Raw genomic sequence first — 25,613 nt, 5'->3', positions numbered from 1 at the left:
CTGCGCGATGATGCAGCCGATCAGCGGCGACAGCTGGCAGCTCCGAGGAGTCTGGATTGGAGGTTGGTAGCGTTTGTTGTGGGTGCAGCATGTACATAGAAACTAGCTACGAAGCGGAAGGCACGGAAGATGCATCCCCCCTACAGGATTTTCGGTGGCTAGTTCCCGACATGGTTAGCGCTCACGTGGCCGGCAAACATCGCGAAACTCCATCGAGCGGCACGCGTCTAGGCACCACAAAAGCACGACATGGAGCACACTGCCGTTCCTCAAGCCGCTCTTTTGAGTTTTGCTACTGCAAGCTCCCTTCGGCCAGTGGCGCTGTCGCACCTCTATGCAACATAGCAATGCCATCCCTACTCAGCAGCCTGCGAGACGCCGGTGCGAATTGTCTTCTTACTCCTGCTTCCGTCATGTCCGCTCGCTGCCAATGGTCAATCTCGTTTACGGCAATCGTTACTACTGCCGCCAGCCTCTACACGTATACAGTTAGCCCTGTCAACGCATGAACGACTTCGCCAAATCCACAGTACGAGGTCCTAGCTCCGCGGGACAGCGACTCTGTTGGTGATGGTGTCTCCTTGAAACGGACCAGACCCTGGAACAAGTGCTGGGAGCCCGCCCGTAGACCCACATCTCTCGTGGCGGCACCCATTATGCGGTGCCCTCTATAGCTCCACCGTGCTTGTTCGGTAAAGACGCAACTACGTAAAAGATCCAGAGCCCCCCGTACTGGTTGGGCGTGGTCTACTAGGGCTCCTCCTCGCCGTGTGAGCGTCAACTGCTTCGACAACATACCGATTTCGTCATGGCCATCCCAAACAGAGGCCCCGAGCTGCTTGCAGTCAATATCGCCTTCGTCACCGCTGCCACCTTCGCTTGTGCATTGAGGATTTTCGTTCGTGTCCGAATGGTCAAGGCCTTTGGTCTGGACGACTGGTTAATGGTTCTTGCAACAGTAAGTGGTGTTTTATCAAAAGCAGGTCACCGCCTAACTGAATGCCTAGCTCTTCTTCATTTCTTACATAACATCGTCTTGCATCGGAGTACATTATGGAACTGGACGCCACCACCACGATCTGTCTGTTGAGGGCGTACAGAATGGAAGGCATGCCTGGTATTTCTGCTACCTATTCTACTCGGTATCCATGATATGCGCAAAGCTTTCGATTGGGTTCCTTCTCCTACGGATCAGCATTCGAAGAGTGCACACATGGTAAGCAAACACGAATGCGAGCCATGTTTGCGACATGAACTAAGGACAGCAGGATCATCTACAGTGCAATGTGTGTTTCGGTCATCGCTGGAGGCGCTTTCTTCTTCGTTTGTCTTTTCCAGTGCTACCCCATCTCTTACATGTGGGACCGCACTTCGCAGCAGGGAAAGTGCGTCGACAACACTGTCATTTCCGCGCTGGGCTACATCTACAGCGTTTTCAGCATCATAACCGACTTCACCTTTGCTATCATCCCTGGCTTCTTGGTGTGGCACTTGCAGTTGAAGAGGAGGACCAAGGTCGCTTTGATCCCTTTGATCACCATGGGCTGCATTGCGAGTGCCGCGGTCATCGCACGGCTGCCATTCATCCACTACTTCAACTCTCCTGACTTCCTTTGTACGTTTGCTCATGAGTGCTTTCGTGACCAAGGACTAACTCTGCTAGGGTCGACGACTGACATCGCCATCTGGTCATCGGTCGAACAAGGCCTCGCCATCACTGCTGGTAGCCTTGCCACGCTCCGCCCTCTCTTCTTCATCGCCATGCACAAACTTGGACTCTCCACCCGCCCATCTGCGTATCGACCTTCCGCATACGGCATGTCCGCCCCCTTACCCGCTAATGCCGCTCCCGGTTCCAAGGCCGACAAACTCCGGCCAGACATGTACAAACTCTCAGCCACTGTGCAAACGCGCACTTCGGACGACGAACCAACGCAAGCCGGATCTTTCCCGAAATCACCCAACTGGTTTGGCACCAGCGCTCCTCCGAACTCGAAGAAGAGCACGCGTGTGGATAATTCGGACAACGATAGCCAGAGGAGTTTGAGGATCAAGAGCGCAAGGAGCAGCGAGGAAGACAACTTTCAGAACGGCATCCTGGTGTCGAAATCGTTTTACATTACGGATGAAGAGCGAGGATCGGTGCTGTCTGCACCATACAGATGACGGGTCCCAGCAATCTATCCATGTATCTTTCCTCGAATCATCTCAACTAAGCCGCCTGTGGCTGCGCATAATCCTGGAAGACGGATATTACGTCGACGCGTCTGAGCTTTGATCTGGATTGCCACAAAGATGGAAGGCCCTTCAAGGAAGCAGCTTTGGCACCGTCTTCGCCTACACAGCACGGTGCAATACCCCGCATGATCACTTGCACTTTTGGCTGCGAAGGAATATGCCTACCACCAGCGCCATGGCTCTGGATGTGCGAAAAGAAGCAAGATCTGGACGGCAAGGCGACATACCAATCTCTCCGGGCCGAAAATGGATACCGAAGACTCGTCTCGGCTATCGCAAACGATCTGGAACTACTCCGCCCCACAGCGGCTCGAATCGCAAGTCATACTTGACTCGCTTGATTGATTTTGGAATTCATCAGCATTGAGGCACGAAGCACGGCCATATGAGCACTATCATTTTATGTTATACCCATCCTTGTACATTACAAAAGCGAGATGACAGTTTTCTATACCCCCGCATATATGAGCATACTGTACCTAATGAAAAACACAAAGATCTTAGCACGCTTATAGACATGACGTGACAGGTGATCCCTGGCACGTCAGGACTTGCTAGAGGGCGACTACCGTCAGGGCGAATACATTGCTTTGTGCTACTCCGAGTGACATCTCAGTGACACCAAAGTCTATGATGCCACAAACTTATTGACAAAAATACTCGAATTTAAACACAAGCAGCCGCAGATTCTCGGCGCCTTGTACCGACATGCAGGTGCCGAAGCTACCATTCACCGCATCTGCTTTCCCAATCATCTCAACTGCCCCTTTCACAACTAGATACCATCGCGCTCTGCGAAAGCCCCAACATCCAGTACTTCCAGCCAAGAGCACCCGCCGAATAATCCCGACCGGTCAACGTCGCATCTATCCTCCGTCCATCCGCTAGATCGCCGACTACATCCTTGCACCAATCAAGCGATCAACCGTTATGACTACCGTACCAAACTACGCAAACCTTCTTTGCGCACCGCAACCACACAACCCATTCCACCGATTGGTGGTATCACTGCCTCGCTCCGTCATATCGACGAAAGACGAATTAGCGCGCTATGCCGTTTGACTTGGTACGCCTCCATTCTTCACCTCCAAGCATCGTCCATCCCACTCCGTCCATCTACTCAGTCTCTATATGTACCCTGGTTTCGGCTTACAATGCGCCACCACCACTGCTCATCCATATTAATCTCACCCTCCGATTGCACAAAACTATCTTCCGCCAATCGTGATCCATACGACATTGTATGGACCCGGGGCGAGGCGCAAAAGGCCCGATTCAAACATGATCGATCTTGGTACGCTAGCATCGCCCACTTCAACGCCCAAGCCAGGTTTATCCCTCCCTTCCCGCTGCATTTCATTCCCGGGTACGGGGTTCGGTCGATTATGCTAAGGGGAGAGGGGGTGTGGTATGTCTACACCCGATTGTTCGAGTGAGCAGCAACGAGCTAAGGTGTCGACGATCTGCTTTTCAGCCTCTCTGGCGCGCGCGCGGTGGCGGTGGTGGTGGGGAAGATTTACAATGGACATGACCATGGGTTTCAGATTACATATGTCTGGGTACCGCGATTCTTCTATAAATGGGATATTGGGGGTTGGGAAGCATCGAACGGGGTCCTTTTTTGTGGAGATTTGGAGAATATTGGTTGGTGGTTGGCGTGGATTTAGCCTGGTGACATGTTTCGAGGCTAGAAAATCGGAGAAACGACCTTAAGGGTTAGCATGGCTCTGGAATCATGGTTGATATGGACATGTTGCCCTTGTCGATGATGGAAAATGTAATGAATGGCATGGATGGCTTGGCCGGTACAAGTCTGCAAGTGACGCAGTATGATGGGGTAGCCGAGGTGGCAAGCGAGGTTGGAGTAATCAAAACTATGAATGACGGATCTGGACCTCGGCGTCCAAGAGTCTGAGGCAAGTAGGTAAACCTTATTGCGTACATCGCATTCTATATCTGATCTCAATTATAGACATGAATGATCCGTCCCGCGCGAACAACACCCGTTCAAGTACAGCACGAGCAGTCATTGCAGCTTGAGTCACGGATGGTAGGGGGCACAGCACACGTCTTCTGAGGTGTGTACGGCAGCGTAGTCGTAGGTGGCGCTGGTGCATTAATCGTCGTCGACTTGACCAGGACCGGAATGGCAGATCCAGTCGGAAGACGGAACTCACGGTGACCGAGAACTGCGTCGTTATTAGTTAACGCAACTATCAACAAAGCGAAAGAGAAGGAACTTACCTCGTAGCAGACTGCTAATCTCACCAGAGTGCGAGCTAATGGAGATGTACGTGCTGTCATCATTGCTGATGATGTCGTCGAGCACAGCCTTGGACCTCGCATCCTGGTTTGCGCGCGGCTCAACGAAAAGCTCAGTCCAGTATGGATCTTCCTCGGCAAACCCTTTTTCAAATTTGTAGCCGGGGAAATTCTTCCTGATGTACGACTTGCTATTACGGCGATCGCAAGTATGCGCACTAATTCCTTCTCTCAGAAACTCCTTGACGATAGGCACAAAGGGGTTCTTGCGTGGAAGAGGCACACCCTCGAAGTTGAGCCTAGCAGTGTCGAGGCAGCGGTACAAAGGACTAGTGTAGAAAGTCTCGGGCGGAGAGATCTTTTCGTCCTTGATGAGGTGTTTCCAGAAGGTGTTTACGACCTTGGCTTGCTCGATGCCGGCTTCGGTGAGCTTCGCATCAGCCCACGTGACGGTGCCGTTGCCGTCCAACTCGGACCAGTAGCAGTTCCACGCCGGGGTGCCAAAGTAGGACTCGGCAGCGTTGTGGAAGCCTTCGCCGTGGCGGCCCATGAAGAAGAGGGTGTAGCGTTCATTGCGCGGTGCCTTCTTGTTCAGCGTGGAGATGTAGTGGGCGAGACGCTGCCATTGGGTTGCGGTCTTGCGACCTGGGTAGGAAGAGTCGCTGGGATAGGTACGGTTGATGAGACCAAAGTTGGTGGTCAGGAAATTGAAGGTGGATGGATCGGTGGTGTTTTCGTCCTGTTGGAAGATACCAGTCACGACGGTGTGGTTGATGGCCTTTGCGTGGTGGTAGGCGCTGACCGAAGAGGCTGCGGCCAAAAGACCGTAAAGAAGCGACGAAGCAAGCATGATGTGCAGATTAGATATTAGATTACTGCAGAGGAATCCACGGCCTGCCAAATGCAAGGACAATGGTTCAAGGCGTTTATTTAATACATGCGTGTTGTCGGACGTCTCTGCACCGGCTGCACAACGGCGGACATGGGGAAGAGCCGTTGACGGCGCTGGTAACCAATCATTAGCAAACGTGATTCGGCTGCATTGCTCGACGCGGTTTGGCGCATCACGGAAGAAGTCGACCTTCCTGTCGCGTCGGTGGCAAGGACATTTTGCGATGGATCAATGAAGATCAAAAACCGTGGTGGAGACGGAGCGTGGTGCATGGTATGGCCGTGATTGGGAGGGAAAAACGCATTCGAGGTGCTCGCGATCCTGCACATGGAGAGCTTCTGGTCCTTGGACCCGGTTTTCGGTATTGTCGAACTTCTTGAGGAACATACTGACTGGAAGAAGTGACGTCCGCTCCGACATGCACGGAAGCCATGTGGAGGAGCGTGACTGCGAAGAAGCACGGTGGGAAATTGAATACTTGGTATTTGACCCCCTCGGCGCTTATGTCAAATTGCCGCAAGAAATGGCATCTCGCCGTCGAACATGGTCACCCCTGGAAGACGGAGTGAGCATGCGCAGTGGACGGCCGCGGTGTTGGTGTTGGACGTGACAGCTGAGCTCCCACGTGCGAGACGTGCCTGCCAAGGCCCGTGGTCGGCTACAGCTGCCCTGGTCCCAGCCGCGTCTCCACAAAAAATGCTGAAGCTGTCGCGAAATGCATTCTCAACTGCACAGCATCCTCAGCCCAAACATGTTTGAGAACTTGTGCGCGCTCCCCGTGGAGCACGACATCTTTGTGCAAGCCATCCATCCTGAAGAGCCGATTATATCTGTAGGCTTGGCTAGCGGCCATGTGCAGACTTTCAGGCTGCCGTCTGGCGCGAGCGACGACGACGATGATGGCACGACGCCAGCCGCGGAGAAAGGCTTCGGCACCATAGACAATGTGTGGCGCACACGGCGACACAAGGGAAGCTGTCGTACACTCGGATACAGCGTCGATGGTGCATCACTGTACTCGGCAGGAACCGACGGCATCGTCAAGGTCGCAGACTGCATGACGGGCCACGTCACTGCAAAGATTGCTGTACCACTAGACCCGTGAGTAACGGTATCACGGGAATCACGTGAGTAGCATTGACACTTCACAGCGCAAATGGCGGCATCGATGCGCCGACGCTCGTCTACGCCCTCTCGCCGCAATCGCTCATCCTCACCACCGACTCCGGCGCACTGCACATCTACGACATTAGGAACCTCAAGGGCGGCGAAAAGGTCTCGCTGAAGCCCGAAAACACACACCGCCCGCACGACGACTACGTCTCCTCCCTCACACCCATACCGCCCACGCAAGCGAGTACCAGCGGCTTCAGCAAGCAATGGGTCACGACAGGCGGCAGCACATTGGCAGTCACCGATCTGCGGAGAGGCGTCATGGTCCGCAGCGAGGACCAAGAGGAGGAGCTGCTCTGCTCTACCATTGTCACCGGGCTGCCAAAGAAGGGCTCGAGTGTGGGTGAAAAGGTCATAGTCGGTGCCGGCGACGGTGTGCTTACACTATGGGAGCGTGGAGTTTGGGACGACCAAGACGAGCGCATCATCGTTGACCGCTCCAAGGGAGGCGGCGAGAGTCTGGACTCCATCACTGTCGTACCAGATGGCGTTGGACCCGGCGGCAAGCACATTGCAGTCGGCCTGGGCAACGGAGATATTCGATTCGCCAAGCTCGGCCCGAACAAGATTATCGCGGAGCTCAAGCACGACGAGCTGGCCAAGGAGAGCGTCATCGGTCTCGGTTTCGATGTCACTGGTCGCATGATCAGCAGCGGTGGAAAGACGGTCAAGGTATGGGGCGAGCAAACCTGGCAGGATGTGGATGAAGACGACGAGGAGTCTGCTAATGGCAAGCGGGATCACGAGAGCGAGGATGATGACGATAGCGACGAGGACATGGACGATAGTAGCGACGAAGACGAGCCAAAGCAGAAGCGCAAGAAGAGAAAGAAGAACAAGGGCGGGCAGGCCCCGGGTCATGGCATCACGCAGTTCCTCGGACTTGCAGACTGAGGCAGCCATGTTGGGTATCGCTAAAAGACAGCTGAGTAATGTATAAATCATTCCCAAACATCAGGCCTACTCATACTGGCCCCCACTCCGAATCCGGCCTAGGCCTGACCGTCGTACCTGCTGAAACCGCGACCTCACTTCTCACCCCGCGTCCAGCATCACCATTGCAACAACATGGCTAGTTACAAAAAGTCGTATTCACATATCGAGCATGCCTCGACATGTCCGTGCGCAACGGATGCGCAAGGTGCAGTGCTTCCGCCCCAGCTGAGTCCGCCGATATCGCTTACTAACTGGTGACGCGTCAGATGACTGCAACTGCTTCTACTCTGCTCTGTCCAAGACAGCTGTGTTCCAGCCTGCTACATTTAAGGGCCCCGGTGGTGTTGACGGCGGGCTAGATGAGATTGCACAGACTCATGTCCGAGATTTTGTGGCGCAGAAGAGGTCTCAGGCGGCCGAACGACCCAATGTGCCTCCATCGAAGCTCTACCAACCGCTCATGGACGGCGAAATCCGGGTCTTGGAGCTGCATGCAGGAGAACCCGGAAGTCCACTGCGAGGAACTCTACACACTGTCAGCATCAACTTCTCACATCCTGCGAGAGAGGAGCAGTATACGCTGCCTTTCGACAACCCAGCGAACACGAGTAGAAGAACTTTGACCTTTACCAGACACACCAACCACGCTGTTTCGCTTGCCACGGAGGGGCCAGTGTGGTTTACCGCGCTGAGCTATGTCTGGGGTGCACCCGTTTTTGACCGCACAGTAGCGTTTGAACATGCTCAGCTGAATATCACAGCAACCCTCGCAGGGGCCTTGGAACACATGCGCTCCACTCAACATAGTGTTGTCATGTGGGCAGATCAGATCTGCATCAACCAGGAAGACATGGCAGAGAAGGTTCAACAGATTCCGCTCATGGGAATGATTTACACGCATGCAACCAGTACCCTCATATGGCTCGGCGACGATAACGGAGAGGACGCGGCTCTTGCGTTGGAATTGATGGAAACTGTCTACGTCCGCCTGCAAGGAACGGATGCGCAAGTAACACCCGCTGACTTTCCAAGGCTGGACTTTCCACCCAGCGACGATCGAGCATGGTGGGCCGTCCGACAGTTCCTCCGGCGACCCTGGTTTGGCAGACTCTGGACCATCCAAGAGGCCGTTCTTTCAAGGAATCTGTTCCTCAAATGCGGTAAGGCAGAGGTCTGCTGGGACGACTTTGCGGCCTGGTGTCACGATTTGAGAGAAACCCATATTCTCAGCTGGCTAACGGCAGACGTCGTGCTCAAGGAAAAGTACGGCGAGATCACCAACGCATGGACGCTGCCACCACAGGGCGCAACTGTGACTAACTCAATACAAGCCGATCGTCTGCAAGGCTTGACACTTGTCCAACAAGAAAACTTGCTGACCATCCTGGTGTCTACGCGGTATGCTCAGGCGACCGAGCCGAAAGACAAGATTTACGGCGTACTGGGTATAGCAGAATCGACTGTCGTGCCGGATTACAAAGGATCTACCAGAGAGGTCTATCACAATGCCTGCCTGACGGAGATTCCGTTACGTGTATACGAGCTGCTGAGCTGCGTCGACCACGAGGAGCCGCTTCGACCATCATGGGTACCAGACTGGAGCACACCTCGCGTAACGAATGCCTTGGGCTACTTGACAAAAGCCTGGGCTCTGTATTGCGCAGGCGGTAGACCTGTCACAGGCGCGCAGCTACCTAGCGTGGTGCTGAGCGATGACAAAAGCGAGATCAGGCTATGTGGTAAGGTCTTCGATACGATTGCTATCGTAGCCAATGTCAGCAATGACCCCTTTCTCGATATTACGGATCCACCGCGGAATAACAATGATCTAAAATCCTACGCGGAGCTGGTCATGGCTGAGGGTCGAACGCAAACCTACCTCTTGCTAGGCACGTCAACCTACGAAGCCTTTCTACACACACTACTAGCAGGACGCGACGGCTCAGGCGTCGCAGCCCCTTCCACGGATCACAGCGAAGTCTTTGGCTTAATCCTCGATGCCACGACAGGAAAATCTCTTTCCCTTCCCGGCCAGACGATGAGTATCCGGCGGCAGAAAGGTCACTTTAACCTTGACAGTCTCAAGACGAGAAAGCCAGCCAAGACCTTGGAAGACTTGAATACGGCGCTCCGGGCCGCACTGAAGATGCGCCGATTTGTTGTAACCGAAAAGGGCTACTTTGCGTTAGCGCCGAGAGGTGCGCGAGTCGGTGATAAGGTTGCTGTATTCGACCGGGCATGTGTGCCTTTCGTGGTGAGACAGGTGAAAGTTGAAGGAAACGGAGAGAAGTTTGAGCTCCTGGGTGAAGGATATGTTCATGGTATCATGAAAGGAGAAGTCATGGCTATGGAGGATGTCAAACTCGAGGATATCACGCTTCTCTGAGCCCATCACGTACGTTCTGCCTTCTTGATAGACGCCCGCACATCGCGATCCGGTCGGCATTTACTCACTAGTGGCAACACGGCAATCAAGTCACAAGCAAGCCTCTTTATACGAGGCGGCACTTTATCCCCGGGTATCTTGGCATCTTTCCACCCTGCAATTTACACACGGCTAAGCCATTCGCTAAAGTCAAGCTCGCTTAAGCCTGGCAAACAACATTGGACACATTTTCATACATGATTTAATCTAACCGCGTTACAACTAGAGCATTGCGGCCTCGTTGATCCGGGTTTTGGCAAGCATAGCGAGGGGCGGTAGCACGTAGTTGGGGTTGTGAAGAGGTGGCACGCTATGCCGTTGGTGGATACGAAGGAAATGCTCCGCTCGCCTAGGATAGTGAGTTTGCACCCGTACACATTTGGGAATGCAGATGCGACATCATCGGGCATGTAATATATCTGCAAACCCTAGGTTTGAGTTCGAGGCTTGGGCTGTGGCGTGGAGAAGGTGGTTATAAGCAACGCGAATAACATCAACATAACAGCATCGAGCTCAACCCTAGCACTCCGATTGAAACCGTATCAACCCTCGAAATGAAACTCTCTACATCGCTCGTCCTCGCTGCGGCAGCTACCTCAGCATCCGCACACACAATCTTCGTCAGTGTCAACGGCGGCGCAGTCGGCGACGGTGTCCGCGTCCCCTCGTACGACGGTGTAAGTCTCTTGCCCTTTTCAAATCCGATTACTCTCCACCTAACCCCCTTGTCACAGCCCATAAACGACGTCTCTTCAAACGACATCGTCTGCAACGGCGGTCCCAACCCTACGGCCAAAACCTCCACCGTCATCACCCTGCAAGCCGGCAGCACCGCGACACTAACCTGGCGCCACACCCTGACCTCCGGCCCTAGCGATGTCATCGACGCAAGCCACAAGGGCCCCGTAATGGCCTACATGAAGAAAGTCAGCGATGCAAAGACCGACTCCGGTATCGGCGGCGGCTGGTTCAAGATCAGCGAGGACGCGTTCGACGGGTCGAAATGGGGTGTTGACCGGCTGATTGCGAATCAGGGCAAACAGACTGTTACGATCCCCAAATGTATCGCGCCGGGTCAGTATTTGCTGCGTGGAGAGCTGATTGCGTTACATTCGGCAAGTTCGAGTATGGGCGCGCAGTTTTATATGGAGTGTGCGCAGATTAATGTTGTGGGTGGGGAGGCGAGTAGGACGCCGGCGACGGTGGCGTTTCCCGGGGCGTATAAGCAGAATGATGCGGGGATTTTGTATAATTTATATACGGGGAGTAAGACGTATACGAGTCCTGGGCCGGCAGTGTTTAAGTGTTAGATGAGGGGGCGGGACGACGCAGACTTGTTGATTAATACAAATCGAGCTCAGCCAGCAGGATAGATTCCTATAGAAGTTCACGCCAGGTCAATCTAGCTTGCGCATATTGATTGTCAAGATTGTTGGGAAGTCTGGGAAGGAAACGTTGACGATGTAGATAGCTCTTGATATCTGGAATTCGATATCTCATATCAACTTCAGTGTTCGTCTTTCCCAATTGGCGGGCTCGACTATACGCCTGAATTGCTCTATAAATTCGCCGTTAAAAAGCCATATACGCGCCGTCCTAGCCCGCTGCGCAACGCTTGCCTCCCAGTCGACCTAGCTGAGCAGTAGTATATCCATAGATGCACGCCCTTCGCGGTTGTATCCCTCTTGCCAAGAAATAATCTCCGATTGCAAGAGTAGAAAGCAATCGTAGGGCGTCGACATGTTCAGTCTGTCCTCCTTGTCGATACTGATCTCAAAACGACCGATTATTCTACAATCAATCCCACAGACCTCTTCCAAGAACGTACCAAGATCGGCATACATAAAACATATACCCTCCAACGTGATGTAAAAACCTTCTAAGACAGCGCCGTAGATATTGCGCTCATCCGGCAATATCATATGCTGCTCGATCAACTTGAGGTCAAATATCTCAAGCCAGGTCTTCTCTATATCGTCAATATATAGTGGTGATGTCCAGCTGTCGCAAACCACTCCACCTACCACCCTGGCCCAGCTCCGGGTCGGAGCTGTATATTCAGGCTGCGAAGAAACCTTCGTCGAACCTTTCCGCCAGCCAAAACCGACCGCTAGGTGCACACTCCAAATTCCGGCCAAGTACGTTCCAAGCTCACCACTGTGATTGAGTATTCTTGCAACACCAGCAATAGCGTGGAGTTTATCGGTCGAAACTGTCAAACAACGGTATGCGTAATCATTGACACATTGACTCCATGTGGTGATTACATGTGACGCTACGTCCTCGGATTTGTTTCCCAGCACCATGTCGGTACTATGATCATAGTAGCGAGGTATGGTGACCCTTTGACTCAAAGCCTCCGTGACGAAACGTTGGCATGCAAACTTCTCATAATTTCCACCAACAGGCAGTCGACCGCCCCCACGCACTCGTGACTCAGACTCAAGCACCTATGCGCATTCCCAGATCATCTGACATTCTGTGTAGTTTAATATACGGGGTACCAGCATTCTTTCTTGCGCAGCCCACCCACGTGTAGCCAAGACGGACGACCTGATATCGACTTCTGGGTTGGGCGGCCGTTGGCATAGCAAGTGCTTGTTCTCTGAACACAGTTTAGGTGAGCGGAGTGTGTTCCGAGGTGTCAAAATTCCTTCACTGCTATCCTTGGCAGCATTTGCGGAAACTATGAGAGCTGACAGCCCATAGTAAGAAGCCATTTTTGCAGCTTCTTGGGCCCAGTCCTCAGTATCGTTCTGGATTATACATAGTGCGTCTATCCAAAGGTAGCGAAAGCCTATCTTCCGCGTGAGTTCGATTGCGTCCCTGAAGCTTTTTGGGAGCAGCTCAAACCTGATGGCTTTCTGAAATTGAGGTGATCGTGCGTTCGGAAGTGTCGTCATTGCTTTGGTACCCCAGCAGTGGGATAAGATTACGTACTGGCCCAACGCATCATTAGTTATCTGCAGTTTAGGCGGTACAGAAGGATTGACTGGAATTTCGATAACCCTCTTCGGGAGTGCAACTTGGACCGACGGAGAGCAGCAATCATGCATCGTACACTGCGCAATCCACCAACTAATCAAATCGAAGCAGCGGCTTTCGCGTGGATCAGGACACACCGCTCGTTTGAGACAGGTATTCGACTCAAAATCTAGATGATTACACATCAACAACTGAATCATTCACAGTCGCCTTGCAACACACCTCCTAGCCCTTCTTCATCGGTACAGAGATCGAGGCGTAGGTCGTTACCTGGGACCTGATGGACATCAATATGTCCGGATGAACTCACGATCAAACGAGAGTATTTTATGACAAGAGTGTGGTCTGATAATTCCGGCATGCGACAACACCAATAATCTGACCTTTGGACGAGCGCACAAAAGAACGCGCAACCACCGCAGCCAACCCGGCCAGGCCCGAGACTCTGAGACTTGAGAAGTAGCTCCCCGTAAGGACCAAGAACTCGTAATTTATAATGATGGAGGGAGGATACGTCGAGTTGCGAGCAGATGCTGCATAGATCCATGTTCGTTCACCGAGTAAGTTCCGCCGGTATCAGGAAGGGCGAAGGAGAGAAGGACAACTCCTAGTGTGCTGTGATACCTCATCAGCGGCTACCAAATACCCTATGACTTCACAAGGCTGACAGTTTGGAAGTAGGTATCAAGGGCGACCAAAAGCATCGGAAACAACACAAAAGTTTGCCCGCAACAAAAGCGAGACTTTCTAATGCGAGGGTATATCGGAACGAACTCGAGTCCTTCAGAAGAGGTGCGATAGGGTCACCAGGTAGAATTGTGGCACGGTAAGTTAGGTACGTCATGTCAGTACCCTGCGGCTAGGCCACCTAACGTCTGCGGGCTGGGATCGGGAGCGGCCACCTTTAAGAAGGATCGCATAGCAATATCACTCTGGAAGTGCGGTGCTGATGTCTTGAAGGTTGTGTTATAGAGAACATGCCATTCAGCAACCGACTCAGACCTATTGGGTCGAAAATGAGGGTGCCTGTCACGGCTCGTCCGTAGCCCCCACTTGGCGCGATTGCACCCGCTGAAACATCCCATCCCCTATTCATCCTCAGCCATCGCGCTACTCCCAGATACGCCTGACGCTATGCGACATGTGGGACTGGCCATTAGGTGGCGTGGCGCTATCCAATGATGTCCTGCGAACAGTGCGACGGGTCAAAGCAAGGAGAATACCCAATAGCTGTGAATGCTTAGCGGATGGCGGGGACAGAGTAAATTTCAAGCTAAGTTCCTCAACCCACTACCCTCGCGCAAATGATCACCAAAGATCCTGTAACGTTGTTTTTGCTGTTGATCAATCTAATATCTCCTTTCAATAAATCCACCCGTTCTTGCTACCACCAGGGCACCCAGGAGTACCATAGTATCCGCCAACAATCCACAAATTCACATCAACTACAGCCCAAACACCCAAGCCACCAAGAGTAGCCGTCTTGAAAACAGCCAAAATCCAGTGTCGCGCATACCAGTGGTCTGCACCTAAGACACCGAGCCAGAAAGATAGTAGAGTTGCTGTGCGTTCCTGCTTGTAGCATATCTCCGAGTCTGCGCGCTCGTCCCATCCACCCCAGCTTCTCTTGCCAAGAGACGTAGACCGCTCTGGGGCTGCTTGATGTCAGTATACTGAAGGATGGCTGGCCATGGAGTCTTGAGAGATGCTTCCTACCGGGAATGAATAAGAACATAGAAGCAAGAACCACAACCATGAGGCCTTGAGCGTGCAGATAGTGGCGCCATTGTACTCCGAGGCTGCGCACATACCGCACGACCTCTTTCAAAATAACGTTCATGGATGGTGCGACGTTAGGAGAACGTTGTCTTCGCAGAGCATGTGCTAATCGACGTGTTTCGACGCAGTATGATCGTACCTCAGCACAGAATTCGCGTTGTGCGGAAAAAGCTACTCGAAACGTGAACAAAGAGTTCCAACTGGCCTCCTGCGCACGAATTCAATTGACAGATGGGGGAGGTGGCTCAGCTGATGCGCGCTGGCAAGGCTCAGTAACTTTTCCGGTAAGGCGCAGCCACAATCGTTAGTTTGAGACAGGGCGTTTTAGCCTTTTCCAACCTAGCGGAGGCTGCCTTGCGAGCTGAATGACGAGCGAATACCATCGCACATCCGCAAACCCAGTCGAACTGAGGACAGCAAGCCATGTCTTTCGATACCTTTTCCACCTTTTCCGTCAATTCCGACCACCATGGACGCTGGCCTTCTTGCAACGCGTGATGGCCTCTTCAAACACGTCCGAACCGCTTTGACGGTTGTCTTGACTGTTCAATTAGGGGCTATACTATTTCCGCACGCATGCTGTTCGTTGGTTTTCGTATCTGTCTGGAATCTCGTCCAAATTTTATACCAATACTTCACACCCGACTTTGGAATAGCTTTGATAAACGGTTATATTCGGCCCATTATTGGATTGCGCTTGTGCTGGCGATGCAGGTCCTTGAAATACAGTCCCCAAGGTCGCAGAACGCGACACTTTGACAATGCAGCTCAACTCAAAGCGTCTGGCTCGAAAGGCTGTTGGCTCTGTCATGCAGTAAACCAGCAGCTTCTGCAATCCCAAGCTGACTTCGAAAACCCGCCCAAACATCACCGGCCCGACGATCTTCGCACACACCACCTTTTGCTATGGTTTGCTGAGCGAACCGAGACAAGTAGTGGGTTCCTCAATCACCTCAGAGGCAAGAGTATGTCGGCCATGCAAACCTGTATATCCATGGATATTGACTTTCTTCGGTAGGCTACATCGCGTACATCTATGGGCAACATACTCGTGACATAGCTCTAGATCCATCTTCCGAAACTAGTTTCGACTTGGTGAAGGAGTGGGTTGGGAGGTGTGATGAACAACATAGTTGTTACCAAGGCAACCAGTCGCCGCTTCCGTCACGAGTCATCGACGTCGGCGCAGAAACGCCATATTTGTACATCTCAACTGGTCATCATGCCCCGTACATGACACTCAGTCACTGCTGGGGAGGCAAGCAGCCACTCACTACAACTACTGCCACACTCGAAGAGAGGTGTAGGGGTATATCTATAGATTCTTTCCCTCAACTCTACCGTGACGCAGTAACCATAACTCGGAAGTTGGGCATACAGTATCTCTGGATAGATAGCCTTTGCATACTTCAAGATTGCAAAGACGATTGGTCAAGAGAAGCAGCAAGGATGGGCGACATATATCGGTTGTCGTACCTGACACTATATGCTCTCAGTTCTCCTGACTGTGGTCATGGAATGTTGGGTCAACGACTTGGCCTAGCATCAGCAGAAACGTCATCGCTGAACAACACCAGTAATCTCGAGAAGACAAGAGCACATGTCTTCAGGAATGCACCGCTTTGCCAGAGAGCTTGGGCGCTTCAAGAACGGCTTTTATCGCCCAGACTCTTGTCTTACAGCGACAGAGAAACGTTCTGGGAATGTCTTGCGCACACAGCTAGGGAAGGGAACTATCGCATTGTCCCGCACAAACCGACTCCATATCGCTACGAAAGCTATGAATGCCCTCAAGTAAGGATTCAACTCGTCAGGCCATTGGAAGACGACCCCTCGTTCCCAGTCTCCATACCGTCCGACTGGCAGATCATAGTCTCGGAATATTCGCGCTGTCGTCTGACTTATCGTTCGGACAAGTTACCTGCTTTGTCCGGATTGGCATCCATGTACCGAAGGAACACGGGCTATACCTACGTGGCCGGTATGTGGATGGAAAACTTGGCAGATGAGCTTCTGTGGTTTTGCCCTCTCGAACAAGACTACCAGCCCCAGAGCATTGAAGCTAGGAATAGTCCATGCTCGGAACCTTCCTGGTCTTGGATCTCTACAGATCTCGCTGTTCGATTCAAAGCGCTAGGCAATATCACCGGAACATGGTCGACAGACTTTGAACTCATTCAACTGACTGGGACCGATGGAGCCGCAGACGACGATGTCCCCTGTATACTCATGATTCGAGCTTACTTCTACCGGATATCTCTCCAGATCCCACGTAATTCTAGGAGCTGCGTCCTACTCGATGGCACGGGTTGTGAGAAGCTCGGCAGAGGAGTTCTGGATGTGGCAGGTGGGCTATCCATCACACCGAGATCATGCGCGGCGATCGTTATCAGCCGAAAGCTGCAGACAGGCCGTAGATGCAGGTATCAGCCACTGCCCTACATGACGTATCTGCTTCTCGTCGTACCCGCTCCCAGTGTACATGGAGAAGAATGCTGGAAAAGAATTGGACTCGCTTGGACTGCCCGGTCTTTGATATCTGCACCGGAAAAGTCGCTCATTAGGCTGGTTTGAACAATCGATTTTGGAGGGAGAACGGGGGTTTTTTTCTTCGCATGAACTGCTAGTGCTGTAGTCGGTGCAGTGGTAAATTGCGTCGGCTGGCGTTTTGGTGGTAGGTGGTAGAGAGTGGGGTCCACGGCGGCTTCCCCTGTCCGTGTGGCGGCGGCCCCACTTTCGCCGCACCCACACAGCACGTGTCTCTGAAGCTCCATCGCTTTCACTCAACAACACTACGTCCCGACAATGATTGTATGAAACTCCGGTCGTACGACACCAACAATGCGCTTTCACGGACTTTACGATCCTCTGTCCGCCATTTCATCGCGGTTCAAGATGTACTACGCCACGACGGCCGACAGCGCGTACCGCAACACGCCCAGAGCCGGATGATGACATCTGTTATCAACTCTTCAACCGTATCGCAACCACGTGGCTTTTGGAAGATCTTCAAGAACGTCTCTGATGTCCACTCTTGAACAATTCCAGCTACGGTCCAAGTTACAGTCATCCGTCCGCATTTCGTTCGTGAATGGCGCGGCCTCTGTGCAGTCAACTGGGCAAGTATGCTGAAGATATTGATTTTCATGCATATTATCGATACGAGATGAACAGTACAATAAAACCCAATCTAATTAACGTAAAGAGATTCATAATCTACACGACTGGAGACCTGACAAACCACAGTGCGACAGTGAAAGCGAAGAAAATGCATATAGTCTTTGGACTACCGGATCAGTTCCTTGAGGACTTGCTCACCGAGGGTATCTCCTGGCGATCACGACCATCACATTGGAGATTGATGTTCAGCGTCCAGTTGATGCTGTTGTTCGTCGCTGTTTGTGTTGCCGCATGAAGGAATTGGCCAATCCCTAATGTCTGCAGTGCTTCGATTGAGGTTGCGTCAACGTGTGTGATGATTTGCTGATGCGTAGGGGCAGTTTGCTCGCTATCATTAAATCGTGACGGCATCGTTCGCCGCCTCATACTGCTGGACTTCCTCTCGTGTTTCTCGAACATTGGTATCTCGCTGGGTAGAGGCTTTGACAGGACCCAGTCCCAATGCCTCCATCGAGCTTCGTGGTTCTTGCTGTCGAACTCTTCTCGAGGGTTTCTCCCATACTCTACTAGGTATCTCCAGAGTGGTTTGATGTTTCCATTCGAATCGTAGGGATCTCGATCATTGATCCACTCGACCCATAGCGTCACTCTTGCTTTCGCCGTCTCTTCGTCGATCTCGAACCATTCGTCATGGGTACGCTTGCAAGCAGAGCACTTCCACGGCGTACGCAAGTGCCTCAAGTCGGCTTTGATAAGCTGCTCGGCACGTTTCATCTCTTTAACCCGCCCTGAGATATGAACAAAGCTCAGCTTCAACCCGCATCTTTCATGTTCTTTTGTCCGTCTATTGACATCCTTTGTGTATCCGATCTTCACTGCACCCGTATGCTTTGAATCCCGGAAGACGTATATGAATCCCTCCTCTTCGGAATTTGGAAGTTTTGCACAAACGATTGCGCCCAGTCTAGCATGTATCAGGTGTGTGGAGTTACCGGCGTCTTCTTTGTTTGCTTGTGCGTCGCCCGTTGTATTATCGTTGCTTTTGACATCCAGGATCTCTTCCTTCTCGCTGACCTTTGTCGTATGCTTAGCGCGAAGTGGAATGTCCAGGAGCCTCGATCTCAAGCTCGTTGCTGAGCTGTCTTGTGAACGGCGAATATCAGACCTCTTTTGCTTGGTAGGTGTACCGTCCTTCTCATCATCTGAATCTATCCAGATTGGGGTTCCGATCGAGGAACCCGGCGTTGAAGATGATTCCAAGCTCGTAGTTGATGACGTCTCTGGTGTTCGAAAGGGTTCATCGAGCCTTTCACTTGCACGTCGCATGCGTGCAGGAGTGTCCGTTCTATCGGTCAAACTTGCGGCAAACAAGCCTTGACGAGCCATTGGTAACGGAGTGCTTGTGATAGTGGACTTTGGGAAGAAAATAAGTTGATGTGTTCAGATCAAGAACAAGATAGACTCTAGAAGTTTTATGGTATTGCGACAGGATTCGTGAGGGGGTAGAGTTGCCCTGTCACAGTAATGCTGCTGCGCCGCAACGCAGTACACGGATCTCCTGCACGAACGGCCATGCGACCGAAAGAGCTCAGGAGCGATGAGTTTGGTGCATCAGCCTGAGTCTTGCAACCATGGACAGGGTACTGGCCGTCGCTGCATGATCAAGGAGGTAGAGAGTGTGTATCTGATAACAAATACCCTGAATGATCTTGTCAACGTCTTCACGTCCGGTTATTTAGATCGCTGCCTTGGTAAACCCGACTTTTGACTTTACGCTGTTTAAGCGAAGTACCTTCATGTGGGCTAGGGGCTTCCAATACTAGAATAATTGCAGGTAGTCAAGATCCACTCAACTTGAGATGCAGGCAGTCCCATTTCCCAGGAACCGGGTGCAAACAGAAGAAGATACATGTGGAAGGAGTTGCGCTGACCGACCGCGTGGTGGCTAGCGTTTCGGGGGTATGGAGCCGATGCGCAGCGGCGCTCGCTGGGCCGCTCATCCGCACGGGGCGGATTGACCCACTCCCACGCGTACATTGCCGACGGCGCGGATTACAGCACGGCCCGCTACAAGATCACGACATATGTTTCATACCCCACGTTCTGGGTGGGAAATGGCAAATGGTAGGAAGGCATCCAACACACGACGAGGCTGAGATGGCGCGTGCGTGCTTCTGGAATTACAGTTTACACGACAAAGTACTACGCCAAACGTTTCGAAGTTTTGTTTCCTCATGGGGCCAAATCCTTAGCCATCATGAATGGCTGCAGTTCAGGAGCGTGTTGGATTCATATTCCGTCATTGCAGTTGTGGGTTTCAGACTCTTTCCTATCAAGTGTCAGACCGCCAACAGAGCGTACTGGTGATCCAATCTGATTTATGGACATCGATGCTAAGCCGCTGCGTTCAGGGCTTGAATCAGGCTGAGCAAGGCAACCACCTGCGGCTCTGCGGCACGGGTTATGCACCTACCACCGATCCAAAACCCTTCAATCTCAAGGGTAGGCATCCATCTTAGCTTTAGTCTATTCCTACATGTTTGGGAGACGGGCTCACCTGCCTATAGTGGGAGTGTGGCTGCGTGATTAGACAACTGTAGAGCCTTTGTGCTTACAGTATCATGCGATCGCAATGTCTGAGGCCGACATTGCAGTGGTCCTGGGGTTTCGGCGCGATCAACACATGGTGTAGCTTCAGGTGAGCCATCTTTTCCGGCAAGGCTGATGATATAAGATGGCACACAAACCGCTTATGTTGGCATCGACAGTACACCCATCTTCTTCACCTCGACTTGTGTCCTTCAGATCAATCCATCCATCACATCTCTGACCTTCTCTTTGAAATCTCTATCATGGTTTTCGTTTTTCAAGACCGCCGTGCGCAAGAGCACGCTGTTCAGACACCTAAGCGTAGTCATCTTAGCTTTGGCAGAACAAGTCTTTCGGCATCCATCTCGAACAAAGATGCCGACACTACCCATTGTCTACTGAATTCGAGTAACTTCTCATCGCTATCTCCAACATCGACAGTGTCTACTGTGTCCCCTGCAGCCCGTTTAAATGACATTTGGGATGCTCCCGAAACACCTTGTGGCAAGTCAGGTACAGGCTCACGTTGCATTTCAACGCCTTTGACACCACCTACACCGCTCGAGTCTTCGAGAAAGTTGGTATTTACTCCGATTTCCAAGTTTTCGTTCGGTATTGGAGTCAGTCCGGTAGCCAAGCAGCAAATCTCGGAAACGAAGGACGTCACACTGCAGGACGACCAGTTCCGACCAATGAAGATTTTCCGAAACCTCACATCCGAACTTCAAGAGAGTACGTATACATCAACTATGAGTTTGACAAGATCACATCTGACGAAAATACCTCAGTTTCTCAGAAGAACGTCGCATCTCTTTCGGTGAAATACGACATTAATCCTTCATTCGAGTTCTCCGACGATCCTATTAGTACGCGCACACGCTCCAAGACTAGCAGTAAAGCGCTCGTAGCATCGGCCGTACATGGTGCGCTCAATGGAGGGAGTAGTGACGTCGAAACTCCCCACTATCAAACCACACCACTCGTGCGAAGCGCATTCGGAAGGCTGCTGGAACAGATCATGCCACATGATTTTCATGCAAGAATCGCCAGCGAACCGACATGTTGTGTTGCGTCACTTGTAACGGATTCTTCCAGACGGTGCGCCAAGTCTAAGAGGTCATTTTGTGACATTGGTGGCATTCTGAAGAAGCTGGCAAGATGCAAGAGTATGAACAACTACTTTGGCATACTCAACAATATCGAGGACCTTGTTGACTCACTCATGTGCAACATACATTGGGGCACGGTGTTCAAACAACTCGAAGCTGGATCCAGAATGGCGCAACTGCGTAGCCGAGTTGAGGACATGACAAGTATGACGGCAGTGGATCGAGCAGCCTTCAATCGATGGGCCAGTGCAATCTGTGATCTCGAAGCACCTGGAGACCGCGTTTCCGAGCCTCTGCTCATTTCGAAGCATGCCAAGCAAGTCGTAAAGATCAAGCCGATTGTGAAGCTCCAAATTAAGGCGCCTGCCAACAAGGCCGTCGTGCGATTCGCCCTCTCATCAGGCTTCTCGCATTATGAACCCAAAAAGACGAGAGGTTGTTCCGTTTTTGACGCCCTCTACGAGCAAGCCGCTTCTCCATTGACACCCAGGGCTCGTGATCCGGGTTTCATATACATGTATTGGGACAGGGCATTTTTCGGAAAGATCAAGATTGGTTATACAAATAATCTCGCAGAGAGGCTCAAAACGTGGAAGCGGAAATGCAATCCTGAGAACGCTTACCACTCAGGTGCCGAAAGTCAGGTGGAAATGCCACATGTATTTCGCGTCGAGCAACTTATACATACCGAGCTCAAGGAGTACAGACTGCGAAGGAAGTGTGATGGATGCGATAAGTTGCACAAGGAATGGTTCGAGGTGAATCAGGTGCACGCCGTCAAGGTAATGAAGAAGTGGCGGGATTGGATGCTGCAGAAGCCGTATGTGTACGATGAGACGTTGTGTCAGTGGGTGATCAAGTCTGAGATGCTCGACACGCTCGAAGGGATGTGTGAGCCGATACCCCATGAACGGAGTGTCCAGAACCCTAGGAGGAAGAGCGTGGGTCTACATCGCACACCACAGAAGAAGAAGGGCTCTCGACGAACGATGTAGGGTGTGGAATGGAGTCAGTTGTTGGGAACTGGTCGTCAAAGGACACGAATATCACGGTCACATGTTGATTGGAGCGCATTGGATGTACACTATAGTATTTTATGAATAATCTGCAGGCAGATACATACGCATTTTTTACTAGGTTGCTGTTGCCATGTATGATCTGCACGCATGATTGTTGCCTAATCTCTAAAGTAGAAGAGTCACTTGCAAAGGTTTGAAGTGTGGCTGACAAAGAGTTTCAGAGGACTTTAAATGTCTCAAGAAAGCATTTGTGGTGTTGGGCCATGCCCGTACTCCAAAGTGAAGGTGGAAAAGCGCGTCACTGCAAGTCTCCCTCACCTTGGGCGCCCACACAAGATGCCGCTAGTGGTGCCACAACATAACACTACTTGACCCAAACCTTCTTCTACTCCCTAACTACGCGCGTTACCCCGAATCAATCTCACTGCCTCACCCATCACATTAACATGGACGCACACGATGTCCTCAAAATCGCCAAAACCGTACGAGCTCGTCACTTACACGCCGGGCCTGGAACTGAAACTCCAGACAAAGTCAAGAGCGGCCGCGTCATCAAGACCATTGCGCGAAACCGCGACCGCATTAGCAGCGACAAATCGAAAATGAATCGTGCGCCAAAGAGCACGCTATACCCAAGCCCCATCCTCTGGGCCAATGAAGCTGGTTGGATGAAGCCAATGCTCGGTCTCGCCCCGGCTGATGATTCGAAGGTGATGGTGACTTCAGGTCTACTGGCAACAGCCAGAATTGTCTACATCATGAAAAACTAGCTCACCAACGATTATATCCACGCTCTGCTCAAAGGCTCCGGCTATAGCAATCCGAAGTCCGCTGATTACCTTCTGGAAGTCAAGAAGTTGCGGGCGAACCAGACCAAGTGGCAAGGCGAGATCATGAAGGATTTCTTCTATCCCAGGGTGGCTATAATAATTGGCGAGTGGGAGGCCAAGGCTGAAAACAAGGACAAGAAGTTTGGAGATTTTACACCTGCCGAGCTGAAGGTGCTCTGGGAAAGGGACTTTGACGAGGCACCGGAGGTTATGGCGACTAAGATGTGGGGATCTATTGGTAAGATGGTCGCCTGGGACCAGATCTTTGATCTTGAACTGGGTGATGCGGAAACGAGGGCGAGGCTAAAGGCTACGAGGGGGATGATGCGCGCCAAGTACGTCTTCGCGTGCGAGCAGACATTCAAGTGGCGTTACTCCGATCCTGCTACAATGGTAGACGTCGAGGAAGGGGGTTCTCACAAGACTAGAGAGGTGAGTCTCCCGCGTAGTCGTATATCCAGTACTATGACATTCGAGGGATGTCAGTACTGCATACTGTGTTTACCAGACTAACGTGATCAGGAACGTTGTTATGCCGCGTGGCGGAGCTTCTGCCATAAACTCGCCGATGTTATGGTCGACTATGCGAACCTGCCAGTTGCAAAGACTCCACCGAATAGTAGGAGCAAGGAGAGCAATGGCAGTATTCTCGACGGCAGCGAATGCGCTGGTCTTTCAGACACATCCGAGTCTTGAAAAAGCAAGGAGCCTTTGTGAAGATGGTCTACGTAGTTATTACCTAGTAAGGGTCTGAAATAGAAGGCGTAAGTGCGTCCTTACCATGACATTAGGCGTGCTTTCTCCCATCCAGTAACGCGGGTCCCTCACTTGGAATCCTGGCTTTCCCGCAACCTTCATAAACAATCCCGCAACACAACATCATCAATCAATGTCACAACCATTACTTCTCTTGTTCCCAGTGCTCCTCATTTGAGAGCCTCTCTTGCGTATGGAGCATACAGATATCCGGACGTTGTGAGTAGCTCTTGGACGTGGGCCATCCCCATACCATGGTTGACATGAGATCACTAACAGAAAGTTCCAGGAAATTCGTTGCCGTCTGTATTACAGGAAAGAACACGCTTCTTTCCCCACTGAGCGAAGATACAGATTCTTCTGGGTCTTCACATGGGGAGATCCAAAAGCTCTCTCAGGCAGCGACACCTGGAGCTCCCCTTCCCTCGGGCCTGCCAGGTACCCTCCTGGCAGATACAACGGTCACACACAGCCTGTCGCGCGATGCTGGACTGGCAAGGTAATATATCTCGCATCCATATCTGCTGTCCGTCGGGAAACTCGCGCTGACACGTATCCAGCTAGGAAGTCAATGAATCAGGCGTCACACGTACTTTTCTATCGCCTGCTACAAACATTCCTTTACTTTACTTTGGGTATGCTCTGGAAGATATCGCTTTGGTGTTATACCTGGTTGTTAACATGCTCGGTGTAGTTTCTCACGGATCTCTATGCCCACCAGACCGGGACGTACACTGCTTCACATATCTCCTCAGATAGGAGATACTATTCCTCTCTTACCGGAATGGTTAAATATACCATACCTCAATATCGAAACAGCGAAAGACTTTACGTATATTCCACATACTATACCAATCACGGACAAGATTCGTCTCGGTGATTCAATCACAGAAAAAGAAGGGTCACAGTCGAGCTATGGCACTCTGGGTGCCTTTCTCGTCGACCAGACCTGCGATGGCGACGATTGGTACGCAATAACTGCCGGTCATGTCCTAGTCCCCGGCAGGACGTCTGTTGTCACGCATCGCGTGACTGGCCAAAGCATTGAAGGTGACATAGTTCCCCTAAGAACTGTCAATGGAAAAGATGCAATGTCAAGGGAAGTAGGAATTATAAAGTTCCCAGAAAGCGAGAAAGAGAAGTTCACTGATGTCATAACTTGACTATCGTTGGATTACTGCGGAGAGTTTCAGGAAGACGATGCTGCAATGCAGTTACTTTTTCGGCCCGAAGCAACAAAATATAAAACTATAACAGAATCGCTTGGCCGCGAGGGCATCGTCTACGTACACAAAGACGGGGCCAGTAGTGGCCTAACCATGGGAAAATTGGCACATCTGGAATGGAATTTTCCAGGGTGTAAGAAAAAGCTACGCGCCGAAAGGGCGCCGCTTCGCATGGCAGATCCTGACGATGAAGACGCTCAGTACCTCTACGAAGAATACCATAAGCTTACGCAGCCTGAGATGAATCGATGGGTTGGAATAGTCGATTGGTTCG

At 51.7% G+C, this 25,613-nt stretch overlaps 8 protein-coding genes across 8 annotated transcripts; 6 read left to right on the top strand and 2 right to left on the bottom strand.

The window, feature by feature from the left end:
• Positions 1 to 258: 258 nt before the first annotated feature.
• On the top strand, positions 259 to 2,811 carry ACET3X_004753 (uncharacterized protein). Its single transcript, XM_069451560.1, has 4 exons — positions 259 to 958; positions 1,008 to 1,216; positions 1,269 to 1,615; positions 1,664 to 2,811. Exons 1-4 carry the CDS (start codon positions 809 to 811, stop codon positions 2,164 to 2,166), a joined length of 1,209 nt encoding a protein of 402 aa, XP_069306797.1. The 5' UTR covers positions 259 to 808; the 3' UTR covers positions 2,167 to 2,811.
• Positions 2,812 to 4,196: 1,385 nt separating this feature from the next.
• Positions 4,197 to 5,386, bottom strand: ACET3X_004752 (uncharacterized protein). The gene is made up of 2 exons (XM_069451549.1): positions 4,483 to 5,386; positions 4,197 to 4,427 (listed from the first exon to the last, which is right to left on the bottom strand). The coding sequence occupies exons 1-2, from the start codon at positions 5,348 to 5,350 to the stop codon at positions 4,246 to 4,248; spliced, it is 1,050 nt and encodes a 349-aa protein (XP_069306796.1). The 5' UTR covers positions 5,351 to 5,386; the 3' UTR covers positions 4,197 to 4,245.
• Positions 5,387 to 6,143: 757 nt separating this feature from the next.
• ACET3X_004751 (uncharacterized protein) lies at positions 6,144 to 7,459 on the top strand (the record flags this gene model as incomplete). Its single annotated transcript, XM_069451538.1, has 2 exons — positions 6,144 to 6,493; positions 6,544 to 7,459. 2 exons carry the CDS (start codon positions 6,144 to 6,146, stop codon positions 7,457 to 7,459), a joined length of 1,266 nt encoding a protein of 421 aa, XP_069306795.1.
• A 174-nt stretch (positions 7,460 to 7,633) lies between these two features.
• ACET3X_004750 (uncharacterized protein) lies at positions 7,634 to 9,887 on the top strand (the record flags this gene model as incomplete). Its single annotated transcript, XM_069451527.1, has 2 exons — positions 7,634 to 7,706; positions 7,768 to 9,887. The coding sequence occupies 2 exons, from the start codon at positions 7,634 to 7,636 to the stop codon at positions 9,885 to 9,887; spliced, it is 2,193 nt and encodes a 730-aa protein (XP_069306794.1).
• A 593-nt stretch (positions 9,888 to 10,480) lies between these two features.
• On the top strand, positions 10,481 to 11,091 carry ACET3X_004749 (uncharacterized protein; the record flags this gene model as incomplete). The annotated part of the gene is made up of 3 exons (XM_069451516.1): positions 10,481 to 10,603; positions 10,661 to 11,000; positions 11,087 to 11,091. 3 exons carry the CDS (start codon positions 10,481 to 10,483, stop codon positions 11,089 to 11,091), a joined length of 468 nt encoding a protein of 155 aa, XP_069306793.1.
• A 3,101-nt stretch (positions 11,092 to 14,192) lies between these two features.
• Positions 14,193 to 14,895, bottom strand: ACET3X_004748 (uncharacterized protein). The gene is made up of 2 exons (XM_069451505.1): positions 14,628 to 14,895; positions 14,193 to 14,566 (listed from the first exon to the last, which is right to left on the bottom strand). Exons 1-2 carry the CDS (start codon positions 14,749 to 14,751, stop codon positions 14,274 to 14,276), a joined length of 417 nt encoding a protein of 138 aa, XP_069306792.1. The 5' UTR covers positions 14,752 to 14,895; the 3' UTR covers positions 14,193 to 14,273.
• Positions 14,896 to 21,091: 6,196 nt separating this feature from the next.
• On the top strand, positions 21,092 to 22,503 carry ACET3X_004747 (uncharacterized protein; the record flags this gene model as incomplete). The annotated part of the gene is made up of 2 exons (XM_069451494.1): positions 21,092 to 21,131; positions 21,188 to 22,503. The coding sequence occupies 2 exons, from the start codon at positions 21,092 to 21,094 to the stop codon at positions 22,501 to 22,503; spliced, it is 1,356 nt and encodes a 451-aa protein (XP_069306791.1).
• A 470-nt stretch (positions 22,504 to 22,973) lies between these two features.
• On the top strand, positions 22,974 to 24,053 carry ACET3X_004746 (uncharacterized protein; the record flags this gene model as incomplete). Its single annotated transcript, XM_069451483.1, has 3 exons — positions 22,974 to 23,237; positions 23,298 to 23,789; positions 23,880 to 24,053. The coding sequence occupies 3 exons, from the start codon at positions 22,974 to 22,976 to the stop codon at positions 24,051 to 24,053; spliced, it is 930 nt and encodes a 309-aa protein (XP_069306790.1).
• Positions 24,054 to 25,613: the final 1,560 nt, after the last annotated feature.

Source organism: Alternaria dauci, chromosome 4, assembly GCF_042100115.1.
Source record: "Alternaria dauci strain A2016 chromosome 4, whole genome shotgun sequence".
Lineage (NCBI taxonomy): Eukaryota > Fungi > Ascomycota > Dothideomycetes > Pleosporales > Pleosporaceae > Alternaria > Alternaria dauci.
Note: the sequence above shows the minus strand (reverse complement) of the source record. Positions and strands in the feature narration are given on the sequence as shown.